The sequence below is a fragment of the Phalaenopsis equestris genome, unplaced genomic scaffold (genome assembly GCF_001263595.1).
Source record: "Phalaenopsis equestris unplaced genomic scaffold, ASM126359v1 Scaffold214935, whole genome shotgun sequence".
NCBI classification, from domain to species: Eukaryota; Viridiplantae; Streptophyta; class Magnoliopsida; order Asparagales; family Orchidaceae; genus Phalaenopsis; species Phalaenopsis equestris.
In genome coordinates, this window is record NW_018233677.1 from 63240 (window position 1) to 78701 (window position 15462).

The 15462-nt window shown below is 33.6% G+C and overlaps 1 protein-coding gene across 1 annotated transcript in view; it reads left to right on the forward strand.

Annotated features, from left to right (window-relative positions):
- The window catches only part of LOC110037087 (E3 ubiquitin protein ligase DRIP2-like), a 46943-nt gene extending 39842 nt beyond the window's left edge, over positions 1-7101 (forward strand). The window contains exon 4 of the mRNA XM_020741665.1: positions 6564-7101. Coding sequence (XP_020597324.1) covers positions 6564-6719 — 156 coding nt within the window. The 3' untranslated portion in view covers positions 6720-7101. The remainder of the gene's footprint in view (positions 1-6563) is intronic.
- The last annotated feature ends 8361 nt before the right edge of the window (positions 7102-15462 follow it).

Genomic DNA, 15462 nt, shown 5'->3' on the forward strand with positions numbered 1-15462 from the left:
TCGAAGTTCCTCTGAATCTCTTCCTTTCTTTACAGTACACAAAATTCTTCTTTGAAGCGGCAAGGAGGAAGAAATCTCTCACTTTCCCTCCACTCTTACAATCTCTCAAAGAATTCCTCACAATCTAACCATAAATTAAACTATCTACACTCTACACCCTTTTCTAATTTTCGGCCAAAAGTTTCTCTTAAAATTGTAGAAGAGTTTTTTCAAGAGTTGCCTAAGCATCCCTTAAAAAATCGTCCACATTCAATGCACCTATTGAGATAACCATCAATCTCGACGTCAGCGGCCTCAAGGGCGCCGTCAGCAGCCTTCTGGAATATTTGATTATGAACTCTTGGGAAGAACTCGTCGTCAGCGCCGTTGGGCTCGCCGTCGGCACCCTAGTTCAAATCCTCATTTTTGGTCCTTTTCGCTCCAAATTTGCTCCTTTTGCATTCTTTTGCTCCAATGACCATAATTCAACATACCTGCAACAAACATCAAAAATACCTTTCTTTAAAGTGCAGTTTCATCAAAATCAGTGTAAAATAGGTATGAAAATCTCAACATATTTTCCTTTGGTCAATAATCAATGCATAACTCTCCCAAAAAAGAAAGATAAGGAAGGTTTAATCCATCGTTCATAGGCCCAATTTACATCCAAACCTGGAACAAAGGTGAAAGAATTACTAAAAACATTAGTATAAGAATCACCAAATTTGCCTTCCTTTGACTTTATCTTTCCCATTTGAAATGGGAACATTAACAACAAATGAACATCAATAACATTAATCATATTACCTAAGATATCAACATCCCAATTTTAATCATGCCAACAATTACTAATAATAAGATTAATACGAAAAGGACCTCCATAATGATCATCCAACGCACCAACACCAATCCAAATATCATACTAGAAGCTATAGCTTCCATCACCAAGTTCTTAAACTAGATAATTCTCCATTTCATTTGAACATTTCTTTCCAAATATAAGAATCGATAGGATTAATAGAACTTGCTAAGGGATGAGAGTGAGGACGATATTAGTTCTCCATAAATTAAGCCCATAGAGAAACTTTTCTTCGAATTCTAAGCCAAAGTTTCATGAAACTAAGCTTCAGTATTATAAATGCTTCTAAAGCCCATACCACCAATAGAAATTGGTTTATAGATCTTAAACCAACTTCTCTAATGAATATTTTGCCCATTGTCAGCCAATAAAAACTTGTTAAAACAATTTTCTAATTTCTTAATGACATATGTAGACATTTTCATAATCTGTAAATTGTATAAAGGAATAGATGAGAATACTCTTTAGAAAAGTAATCTTACCACGAAAAGAGAGGAAACAATTGTCCCAAGAATGAATCTTCTTATTAACTTTATTCAGCAAATTTTGAAAAAGATGACCCTTTCTCTTAGCTTCATCAAGATAAAAACCCAAATAAAAGCATAAGGAGAGCACATTTAACTCAATGAGTAGTGTCATGAATCCAATTTCTCTTCATCATAGAAACAAATTTAGCACTATAGAAATTACATTTATTGTTATTAAATAGAAGAAGAGATGCATCTTGAATGCTCCAAACCCTTCCAAAGTCTCTTGGTAGACCTCTTATTAGCATTGGTAGAGATCACAAGATCATCAGCATAGATGATAATTCCCTAAGTTAAATTTATGCTTAAAATCATAGTTCGATATATGTTGAACATTTTTTTAAGATACCGAGAAAGATAATCAAAGACAATAATAAACATGAGAGAATAAAGTGGATCACCCTGTTTAATTTCTGTATAGGCTTTGAAGAAGCCACATTTATTACCATTTATCAAAATGGAATAAAAATTATTGTCTAAAATTCTCTGAATAATCCAACAAGAAGAAATTGAAAAACCTCTAGCTCTAAAAGTATTCATAATGAATTCCCATCATATAGTGTCAAAAACTTTTTTAATGTCCATTTTAAAAATCATATTACCATCTATGCCCTTATTATCCAAGTCAAGAATCAACTATTGAGCAATCATATAATTCTCACAAATGAATCTCCCTTTAACAAAAGCTGGCTGATAATTACTAATGATAAGACGTAAGTAGGGATTAATACGAGACACAATGATTCATAAAAAAAATTTTCAGATCATAGTTTTAAAACTGATAGGTATATAAGCATACAAGTTGTAGCTATCTTTATTCTTAGGAATAAGAACATGATTAGTATATTTAAAATACCTAGGCAAATCAATGCCTTTGAAAAAAATACTGAATTGTCTAGCAAACATCTTTCTTAACAACATTCCAAAAGCATTTATAGAAGGCAACAATATAACCATCAAAACCCATAGTTTTACAACTATTCAAAGCATCTAAAGCCTGTTTAATCTCAACATAACCATGAACTAATGATAATTCAATCTTACTTGTATGCTCAAGATTATCAAAAAACAACTCAGTAAAATCCTTCCCAAAACTCCATAATCACTATTAATAAAATTAGAGAAATAATAAATACCATCAACTTCAAAAAGATCAAGATAAAGTAAAAAAGTACCATCATTTTTTTTTTGGTTTTGATGATATAATTGATTATTGTTTCATTTTTAATAAAAGCATTATAATAGGTAGTATTTTTTTCACCATCCACAAACTGGAGGTCAATATCTTTTTTAATATAAAAGGATTCTTCCATAGCAATAACAGAATTAAATTTCACATGACTAGCATCTTCCATTTTCTTGACTTTTGCTTCAGCATAATTTTTTGAGATGAAAAGCAAGATTCTTATGTAATTTCCACAATCGAAACCCAAAAAAAATAATGTAAACAATATTCTAATTATCTTTAACGAACTACTTAAAAGAAGTATGAAGAGTCCACATATTAAAAAATCTAAATTGATAAACTAAAGGACTATTATCAGATTTAACTGAAAGAACAATATGAGCATGATCAGAACAAGTAATAAAAAGATGCTAAACAGTAGCAAAAGGAAAATAGTCCACCCAAACACTATTAGATATGAATCTTCAAAAGCTTACAAATGTAGTTTAACAGCATGATATGGATCTGATCTAACTCGAACTTGATTAATTTTGATACCATTGAGTCCTTCTCAATGAGTCAGTCAATTCGACTATAAGTTTGTTGAAGTCGTAATTTTAGATGATTTTTAATTGAAGTTTGAATGTTCTTTGCTCAAAAAGTTTCCTCGAGTTTTGTACCATGCCTCGAGATACATGTGAGATGATGAAATTTTTTGTCGTCGTACAACTAATGATATTATCGTGTTCTTGATGGAGCATAACATGGAATGAAAAGTAAGTATCCATATTAGAAAAAGGGACTAACTAGCTCATACTACTTGTTACTCAATTGGATGGTAAGAATTCCATGCATATATGGATGTCATTAGTATAAATGCATCTCTTCTTTCCCATATGCAATAACTTGCACATAATGGCATATTCAAATTTTAATATTGGGAAAAAAAATTATAGGAAATTATTTCTCACTTTTTGGTAAAGTAAAATTCATATAAAACTTAATATAACCATTAAAATATATTATAACATATAAAATAACATAATTCCCCCTCCACCCCCTTCTATCATTATGCTTGTTTAAAACAGTATGCAGAAGATAAGAAAATAACACCCCTCAGTGAAGTAATAAGAGAATAGTATAGAGATAAGATTTCACATATGAATCTCTTCTTAGACCATATGAAATTTAGTCAAAGTTTTATGAATTTTTTTAATCTTTATTTAACTGTGGTGTAAGTTTAGTCAACCCATTTGACGAATATTAAAAAAAATAAAGTTATTATTCTATACACAAACTCTACAAGAATAAAAGATGAAACACATATATTTTTTTCCATGCCTGTTAGGCAAACATGATAACCAAATATTTCTTTTCTATCTATTTTTAAATGTTAGAAGTAGGGCCTCACAAAAGGCATTATTAACGTGATGCACTTTTATGAAATGTTGAACCTCCATTGCATACAAATTAGATAGTAGGTCATTATGAGGAATGGAAGAGCATTAGAGATGATTCCTCTACAAAAGAATCATTCCTATTTCCTAGTTAGGTGAATAGGAATGCATCATGATGACATATAAAGATCTACAAATAAAGAAAGTAGCCAAATTTGATGATCAATTCATCTACTTTTAAAATGCATTGGATTTATTTCCTTAGCTCTTAATAGAGGGGTGTAACAACATATTGGAATGATGAGTGGAGAAGACACCAATTTAATGTGATGGTGGAGGTGGTGTGTGTGCCCAATGTCTCCATCCTTTGGGCAACTAGCTTTGGAATTAATAATGAGGAATAAAGGGAAACTTTTCTTGGTAGAATATTTTCTTTTTGCTTCAAGCTAATTAATTGTGTGTGAATAAAATTTTGGAACGTGAATGTAGTGCATGAAATATTTATCGTTTAATTATTACAGAAAGATGATGTGAAAGAAACATTAAAATTAGCTAAATTTGAAATAGAGTTGAGTTTCTTAACTTTATTTGTCAAAACCATATTAAGTCTAAAGCTTTTAAATCATTTTGACATAGAAATACAATATGACTATTCAAAAAGATAGATATTTACAAAAGCTACAAATACTTCGATAATATTTGTAAGAAAAATATTTTATATCATACAACAACACTCAAACTATTATTTATACTAATATAAATTTTGACCATCTTATAATTTTAGTAAAATATCTAAATATTTGGAATCCTTTTAGGGCCTTAATAGTAGAGTTTCATTAAAAAAAAAAAAGGTTGAGCAACACTTTTTAAAACTACAATACAAAAACATATCAAAACTTTCAAACATAATTCTTCCCCAACAATACCATTCACCTATCATTTGCAAGCATGCAAGCCAAGATTTGTATTAATTCTCTTAGAAATAAGCTCATCTTAAAACAATTAAAATTAGGAAAAAAAAAAAAAAATCCCTACACATCCATGATATTAGAAAAAAAAAAAAAAAAAAAAATCCCTACACATCCATGATATTTTATATATTACACCCATCTATAATGTGAAACATAAACATCAAATAATTCCTTGCATAGAACTTAGATGGGTAGATGATTACATTTTATATGATGATGCCCATATGTCCATTTCGCTTGGCGTTAAAGTGAGGGGAGAGCATGAGAGCAAGGTGATGGAATAATGATTAAAGTAAGGAGAGTGGGTGCGGGGCTGTCAAGGGCCTAGCGGCCTCCATCAAATCCCAGGAGGCCATGCGTTCACGTCCTTTTTGCTGGTGCTGTGTGGAATCCATTGCATGGAGTGAAGGGAACGTCTAACTGATGGAGAGTGATGACCACACCATGATGTCATTCCTACATCATAAATATTAGGAAATGCTACATTGTCTCAATGAATTTACTTATAATCTAGTTTAAATTTAACTATTAAAAATAAATTTCAATACCGCTTAATTCCTACGTATTTACTTAATAACATCTACTATATTTCAATTTTTACATGTGTATCAACTTGCACGCATGAAAATATATATTTTAGTTCACTTAAAATGGTGATATTTTGTATGGTATAAATATTTAAAAAAAATTTAGATGTCAAATACACAAATTCATAAGAATTTGGTGTTGGTGGTTTTTATATAAATGTCCCAAAAAGGAAATATTACGTACAACCCCACCAATCATTTATATCCACATATCTAACACCTAAAATTTAGTATTTTACATTTCTACCACTCAAATTTTTCATGTTAACAAAAAATATCACAATTTTAACTTTAGGAAAATAAAACACCTTTGCATACATAGCCATGGTGGTATATTTGTAAAAAAATAAAATTCAGACACTAGAAATGTGAAAATATAGGAATTTAGCCAATGATTGTCTATAATGGGTCAATGTATCCAGATGCTAAGGTGGATCATTTCCCAAACTAACTGTTCACAGTATGATTTTACTTTCAAATTGGTCGAGATTTAAGCATTAGAAACCAAACGAAAGTAATCCTACTGTTTAAAAATGACATTGAGCCATCAAGAGAATGATGCAAACCAAACAAAATCGTTCAAATTGATTTCAATCTACAATTTTTCAAAAAAAAAAAGAAGAATTAAATTATGATTTGAATTGATTCAGATGACCGTTGAACCTGCTATTTTTATTTACTTCAGTTTGATTTAACGGTAGACACAATGTACATGCTGTAAATTTAGAAACAAGATGAAATTGGAAGTAGGGCGAGAAAGTGACGGCAATTGTGTCAATCGAAGAACAGCGCAATAATAGAATCAAACAAACAAATTTATACAGATCATCACACACTTATGTGGGGGCTACAACGATTAAACATCAAGCAAGCTTAGTGATTTAATAGCTCAACAATATATTCCCTTGCACTGCAGATCACTCCTGCATCTAACATTAAATCAGCACATCATGCATCAAAATATCATAACAAGTACATTAAAAAATCATTAATATTATTATTAATCAGTTCTGCTGAGCGGTAAATCTTGCTTGCAACTTACCTTGGGCTTTATTTTGGCCATTGTTGAATTGACCAGGTAGAGATAACTTGCAGAAGCCAGCAACTCATGCCCTTTGCCACGCTGGAAGATGTGCGGGACCATATATGGTTTGTGAGGGACACCGAGGCGCCGGGGCCCAGCTCACCAGCAACAGAGCACGTCATGAAGTTGTACTACAGCAGAAGAGCCTGAGTATATAATTCTTGATGTGTAATTAATCAATTGCTTCACTAATCATTATTTTTATTTTTATTTTTATTTTCTTTAGCCTCCCCCTAAGTACAAATTTAAGCAAATTTCTGCAACCCAAAACTCAGATTTCTCACAGAATTATGTAATTCAGGGATGATTTATAGAGAGAACAGCTTGGGAAGTTTGTTGCACACTATGAGAGAGTGGTGCCTTTAGGACAATGCAGCCAGGCCTGTAATTCTTTCTCTAATGTACAAATTTCACATTTAAATGAGAAGACCGAATATTTTTGCATCAAGGAAACTCTTTTTGCACTATTACAATTATATGCTGCTAAGTGGCATTATGTTTGAAACTTCTAATTAAAGGACATAAGAGCAACACAGTAAGTTCATTGCAGTGGTGCTCCACAACATTCCAAGATGGTGGCTCAGGCTGTTTAAAAAAGCTAGGGAGAATAATCAAAAAGCATGAGAACCTATGCAATAATTTAGAATTTTATGGTTTTAGAAAGTTGTGCTTTTCTAGAAAATGAAAATTGACATCGAATGGTGGTCCATGAGGCTCCAAGGACAATTATTAATATTTTCATTAGTGGAAGACCTTCAGTGAATTATTTAAATAATAATGATAATAATAGTCATAATAGTAATAATAATAATACAAAAGAAAATCTAAAACCTCCAACATTCGATAGGAATAGTGCTTAGGAGGAAGCTTATCCTGTTTCAAATGTGAAAAAAAAGGGTTGGTTGTAGTCTATTCATGTAGATGGGTTCATTTAAGGTTTACTCTTAGAATTAAGTTATGATGTATACAACAACAACAACAACAACAACAAAGCCTTAATCCCACTACGTGGGGTAGGCTACATGAATCCTTTTTCTCCATTGCATCCTATTTAGTGCCATATTTTCATTTAGTTCTAGTAAATTAAGATCATTTTTAATACAATAAGCCCAAGTCTTCCTAGGTCTACCTCTGTCTTTCTTAACACAAGTCGAATCTAAAACATCTACTCTCCTAATCGGATCATCAGATGGTCGACGTTTAATGTGACCAAACCATCTAAGACGACTTTCTCTAATTTTGTCCGTCACAGGAGCTACGCCAACCCTATCACAGATATATTCATTTCGCATTTTGTGTCTAAGTGTAAAGCCACTCATCCACTTAATCATTCTCATCTCGGCAACACTTAACTTATTATTATGCTTCTCTTTTAAAGGTGAACATTCAGCGCCATAGAGCATTGCGGGTCTCACCAACGTCTTATAAAATTTTCAGCGCCATAGAGCATTGCAGGTCTCACCATCGTCTTATAAAATTTGCAGCGCCATAGAGCATTGCAGGTCTCACCATCGTCTTATAAACCCGAAGCATTCCTCCACTTCCCAACTTGAATTCTACTATTAACATCGCCATCTATATCACCATCGCTTTGAACAACGGACCAAAGATATCAAAATCATTCACACTTTTTAATAATTTGATCACCCAAAGTCACACTTCTGTCATTAGAGCTATTACTACTAAAATTACATTTCATATATTCAGTTTTAGTTATGATGTATCTTAGATTTTAATTTTTTTTAAGAATCTCAATTGAATGCATAGAAAAATCGTAGTCTGTATTAGGTTTTATTCATTCAAACAATTCAAATCATTACATTAGTGAATCCAAATAAATCTCTACACAAATCCTCCTCACCTAAATCATAGTAAAAACATGGCAACCAAAAATGGGAAGGTAGAAGAGAAAGAAAGGGTTCTCATGTGGGGATCCATCATTCTGAATATATACAAAGAACTTATGATGGAAGGAATTCTACAAGTGCATCCCAGCAGAGCATTAAAGATGGTTTTTGAAGAAAAATACTGAAACAATTTACTATACATCCAGATGGCAACAGAGTTGTACGGTGTTGAGATTCTCAATCAATAGATTTTAATAAATAACAGTGTAAGTGTGCTCCAACTAGATGGTTGTGGCAATAAATTCTGAAAGGTGAGGCAAAGGCTGCAGATGATATCATGGCTGGCATAACAATAGAAGTATAAAAAGATATGTAGGTAGAGCTATTTTAATCATATGCATACGGTAAGCTAACAAAAAATTCTGTGATGAGCATAGAATTTCATAAGTTCGCCAAAACCAAAGACATGGTCTACAAATTATGCAGATCCACGATTATATCTTATGTAATTTGCTAATCAAATTTTGAATTCATGCATTACCATCCTGTTGCTAAGCATTTTGAATACCAATAGAGGACTTTTAAACAGAAAAAAAGAAAATGTCACACTAATATTTACATGACACTAAAAGTTATTGACAGGTAAATATCATCAGATTGCAAAAAATTTGTGCCAAGCCTCACATTGGTTAATTATTTTAAAATTTCTTCACCAACTAACATGTTAACTAATATGTTAATTGATCTCATGTACCCTTTTTTCACTCGAATTGGAATGAAATTAAATTTATAAGAAAAATACCTTCATCCTTAAAATTTTGCCTCGTTTATAATAGGCCAAGTTAAAATGAGGTATAGCCACTCGATCTACCAATATTAGATAAGAAGAAGAATAATAGGACAGATGGAAGCCCATGCCCTTTTTTCACTCGAATTGGAATGAAATTAATTTTATAAGAAAAATACCCTCATCCTTAAAATTTTCCCTCGTTTATAATAGGCCAAGTTAAGATAAGAAGAAGAATAATAGGACAGATGGAAGCCCCGAGAGAGCTAATGATTCTTAAGGCCAATTCTCATTAGTATAGGTCATTTTCATTAAGGTCGAGTTCAGAGTTAAAGGAAATCAGAAAGAAAAAAAAAATGTAATATGTAACGACTACAAGATAAGTCTTTCACCCAACATCATTTGGTTAAGAAGCATCAGTTCAAAATAAGAAATCGCCATAGATCAAATAGTTGGTACTAAGAGCGAGAAAGAAGTGGCGATTTTTACATGACGAAATGTACATGAGTATTTATGTTATTTTACGGTCAGTTGATGGTTTGCTGACAAAGTAACCTGCATAAAACGTAAGCCAAATATCAGACATCAAAGTGAAGGTTTTTCAGAATCATAGATCGATCTAAAGCAGAACCTATAAATCTGAATGACCTAAATGATTTTTCTTTTCTTTATTAAAAATATGTGCCACGTGATAACTCGCATTAAAAGAATTTATGAGTTAATGATAGTCATTGAATACAATAATTATTGGAACAATGGCATACAATAGATGCAAAGACAATTTTGCAGATATGGAAATGAGGTTCGCACTCAATAGAGTCCATCAAAACAGGTTATAGTGTAATTGTGCTTCCATGTTCAAATGGATTGGTTTTGAACAAAGTTTAGAAAGGAGAGGCTAAGGCTGCATATATCCAAAAAACCTGACATATATAGCAAAAAAGTAAAAGAGATTATAGGCTCTGTTTGGGGCGATTGCAGCTTCTCAGCTTCTCAGCTGCAGCTGCGTTACGCCAGAAAACTGCTGCGGGGAAGCAGCTGAGAGGAAGATGAATGTCTGTTTGGTGCAACTGTGTGAAAACAGTTGTAAAGAAGTTAATCTCAAAAAATAACCATGTTGCCCCTTGTTTAGTAAATTTGTTTAAAAGAAAACTGTAACAGCCACATTTTTGAAACTCCATAAAAAAAATTTATTATGTAAGAAATTATTGAAACTTGAAAGTGTTATTTATGTAACAAATTTAAGTGTTAGGAAACTAATTAATTATTGTTATCTAATTAATTTAAGTGTTAGATATATGTATATATATGGAATTGATTAATATATGTTAAAAGTTAGTTGTTAGATAGGTAAATATATGAATATAAAACTTTTATGATCAAACACCTACACTTCAATTTTTCATTTGCATCACTCAAATGTTTCATATCACATTTGAAATACTCCCATTTTAAAATTGTAAAACTGTTATTAGGTGGCAGAAATGTAAAATGCAAACTTTTAGTGTTAGATGTGCAAATATAAATGCTGCTTAAAAAAATAAACTGCATAGTGTAGTATCCATTTTGTAGTGTATTACAATAACAATTCATTGTTCACATAACAAAAAACTTCATAATCATGGATAACTACCTTTAAGTCTAAACTTCAATGAAAACAGTCCAGAATTACAGAAACACTTCTCAAGTAACAAATAGTATCAAGAGAGAAAAATCTAACACTATTACAATGACAATTAAAAATATAATAATATTATTTTTAACATTCACACGGTGTAGCTCCCGTGCCAGCCTTTCCTCAAGTGAAGCTCGCCATTCTCGACCATCGTCATCAGAGGAATCCGCCTAAGTGTCTACCCAACGAAAGAAGTTGCACTATTTTGCGATGCTCCTTGGGCAGCCATAGAACTTTCTCTCGTAGCTGTGCGGCTGACGTGGCGTCAACAGATTAGTTTGGAGGCCATAGTGACAGAGCAATCGTCGAGATGTCCCAGACATCCTTGAACTCATATTTTCTTGATTGCAACAAAAGATATAACAGCTTATATTACTTGTTCAGCAAATCATAACCTTTTCTACTTGTGAGAACTTCAAATTGCAGAGAAAATGCATAAACGAGATTGTTCACATTCGAATTCTTCGCATACAGAACATGAAAAAGGAAAACAATAAATGGCAATTGATTTTGTGTCACATAAATATTCATAAGGAATGCTAACAGCAGTAGTGAACAAAATGGAAATTCTCTTTTAATTTAACCATGACTTACAATAGTTTGGTAGTCAAAACAAATTACAAAGAAAGCAATCACCCTCCAACCAATGCATTCGTAATCTGTTCTCAAATGGTCATCATTTCATTTGCACCTTCCCCTTCCTTCGTGCAAATGGTGGAATGATCGTTCTCCTCTCGTGACAGAGATTGACCAATGCGGTATTCAAATGCTTCGACAGGCACTTCTTGTTCATTATCTTCGGCACTGCGGAAGTCAACATCAAATCATGATGGATGCCGCCTAATATAGTTGTGTAGCCTCATCGTGGCTATCACAATTTTGACTTGTTTGAGAAACGGGTAAGGTGACATATCGCGTAATATCGCCTATTTCTTCTTTCAAACGCCAAAAGTCCTCTCGATGACGCCTATCAAGCAATAATGTCATTTGTTAAACAACTCATTTCTGCTTCGCGTAACATTAATGGCCCTTTCAAAATCAAGTATATGATATCTAGTGTCAGGTTAGGGTTTAAGATACCCTCGCTGCAATGGATAGCCGACATCCACCAAATAATACTTTCCTGTCAGGAGTTCCACCTTCAGTGTGACATATAAAGGAAAACCAATAAGATGTCGGCATGCAACGTACCGTGCCGAGGGTGAGGGAAGTTCTAATGAGGATTTCGCATAGCACTTTTGAAAATTTTACTGTCGTGTGAGCTACCCTCCCAACCAGGCATGACAAAAATAAAACACATGTTAAAGTCACAGACTGCCATGACATTTTGCGTAGGATTTCCGGAATGTTTGATAAATGTAATTTTCTCATCATTTGGAATTCGTGCATCAACGTGTGTATCATCTATTGCGCCAATGCAATCCTAAAGAGATCGATTCAGTTATCATGTCAGTAATTCATACAACTTTAAACAATAGAAATTTTAATAAGTACAATGAAAAATGGCATGTAATGTGGACGTGTCGAATCTCCGTAGAAGTCCGTGCAAACGTTGGATTGGTAGGCTTGATGATGTTTTCTGGACAGGCTCACAAGAGCACTCAAACCTACTGAGAAGTGTCTGTTTATCGTCTCTGATGAGTGTTGGAAGCGTTCAATCGCACCATGCACTGGCTAATTCTGCAATAATATGTACAGAGTCAACGCCAACCCTTGCCATAATCAACGCCAACCCTTGCCATATGGACAAACAATTAATGTGGTTCGGTCAAACTGACCTACATTCACGGGAAAGGAATCAGAAATCTTTATTAAGGCAAAAAAAGATAACACACATAGCTTCCAATGAACAATGACTCCTTGCCATAATCAACAGATGAAAGAGCTAAAAAAAATGTTGGGCCACTTCCATACATATTTTTTTCCCTTTTGTAAAAGTAAGGTAATGCTTTCCATGTAGCTGCACGAATCAGGCAAAGTAAATCGGCACAGTGATCCAAACATAGCATCAGCATCTCTCCCAAAATGTGGCAGCTGATAATATATGCAAGAATGATTGCCTCTAATCCACCCATTCATAGATTATCTTTACCAGGAATACAAAATAAAAGAGAGAAGGGGATATGCCTGAACTTGTATGGGACGTTTAGTAAACAAGAATTATTCCAAATCATTTTCTTACTGTTACACACAGTTGATAGTGAATATGAAGAAGAAATAGTACAAGAACATCCACATCAAAAAATGATCTCAACAATTACCCAAAAATGCAGCAAGTATATACCACCATAAACTATATACATTAATATACAGTGGTATTACTCATTATTTCCCCATCAAACAATTTCAAGTATTCATTGGCAATGTTGATCTTTCACCCTCTCCTAATAAAAGTTCAATCTTACAGGTATCATTACAGGCCCAGCTAATCAGACTGCCTTTAGTTGCTTTGGCAATTCAGAATGTCAAGAACTGTCGAGAACACAATGTCTACAATAAAACCAACACAAAATGAATATTGTATCCTCTAGCAGCAATTCACTAATAGGGTGGTGTTGGCATAGGGAAGATTAGTTCTACCTATCAAACATATGTCAATTAGACTATTGATAAATCATGAAACATTATCATCAAGTTTTTAAGTGGGATCATAAGCACTTGTATAAAAATAATAAATAGTTAAATCTAGAAGGAACTGATTGCATGACTGAAGCTAGCACTTCATTCAATCCAAACGTGAAGAGCTAAGCAAATGTCAAACACAAAATTTTGCATATTTCCAGAACCTTTGCAATAGTATTGAGAACACTATTCATAAAAAGATAGGCTCACTTTCTAAGTAAGTGTATTCCTGTACGAATAACCACACAATATTCCAAGAATTGAAGTTCAAAGTATTCAGCTCAAAAGAGAAACCTAGTTCCTGAACCATTCTGCTTTTACAATGTTCCAAAAACCTGGTTCCAGAACCAACTATCTCAAAGAACAATAAATCTTTTCATGCAATACAATCTAAACAAGTAGAGGAACTCACTAGACTCACACCCAGCTTATATGAATTATATGAAACTAACAATCACTAAACTAACAATCACTACAAGGAATGGCCAACCACCTACTGCCATTCCATAATATACACGAAGCACCTCAGTAAACATAGCAGAACATCATAAAGAGGAACCAAAAATCCATTCCTAAGCTTCCAAAATCATTAAAGCAAACCATAATACATACATTCACGAAATGGATTTGAAAACCACACAAATGAACGGCTGCAACAACAGAAGAAGCCACTCGGGAAGATTTCGATTACCATGAGAATCATGCATAGCAAGAATAAAAACATTCCTGATGTCTTCACAACATCAAAGACAAACACAACTAAACCCCAAAGAAACCACAACCAGAAGAAAAAATTACCCAGTAGCTAAGAAAATGTGAGGGGATCTAACAGGCATGCGAGAAAAGGGGCACGAGGGTGTAGATTTTGCTGATCTAACAGGCAGCATAACCCAAAAGAAACCACATTCCAGAACATATTTACCCAACAACAGATCTAACAGGGCATGCCAGAAAAAAAAAAATTTACCTTTGCAGTGAGGAGAACACGAAAACAGGAAGAGAAGGAGAAGGAAGAATAGGAACCGTCTCCGGCCGAAGAAGAGGAGGGGAAGGGAAGAAGATCGCGGCTTCCATTTCGCGGGATAGGGCAAAGGGGCACAGGGGTATAAGTTGTGTCCACGAAACTGGGCGGCGGCAATTAACCCACTTTCCGCTTTCGATCAGAACCGCGGGAACCGGCGGCAGGAACGCCAAATCAAACACCAAAATTGTGGTGCGGCACCGCACCGCATTCCCATCGCCCGCCCAAACATAGCCTATATGTAGATGAAGCTTTCCTCAACCATATGTATATACAAGACTCCATCAAAAGATTCTGTGGTTAGCATAAACTCGAGCAATTTTCACTGCTGCTTTAGGACATATCAAAAACAGGGAACCACAAACTCTGCCCAGAAGTTTAGTTCCAAGGTTCTCTAAACCTCAAGTTATGCTTTCATGCATGTAGTTAATTAATGCGTTGGACCTTACATTAAAAAAGTTACAACAAAATTTAACGTTATTAAAATCTGTGTGAATAGAATTAGAAGGTGCAAAAAAGTTTCAGGTCATCTTTGTATAAAAATAAATATTGATGCAATGTACCATACAATCAAAAATGTGATGAACTTGTAAGGATGGTGCGAGGTGCTTAATCATTTTTTCACCAAAAAGGTAAAAGAATAATGAAACAAGGCTCCCAAATTTGATTAAATAGGCGCAGTAAATAGCTCAGAAATGTCCCCTAAGATTGCAAATAGCTATAAACCAACATTACAACGCAAGCAAATATGTCCAAATAGCTTTTGTCAGTCCCCTATGATATTCTACCAAAAGATTCTGAAAATTGATTCAACTTCATCAGCCTTCAAGTATGCTTCACGGGACAAATGAAAAACAAGATCAAGGAATGTTGCAGATAGAATTTCATTTTCGAATTCAAACAATATTCTACCAAATTACTACAATGCATCCAATCATCTA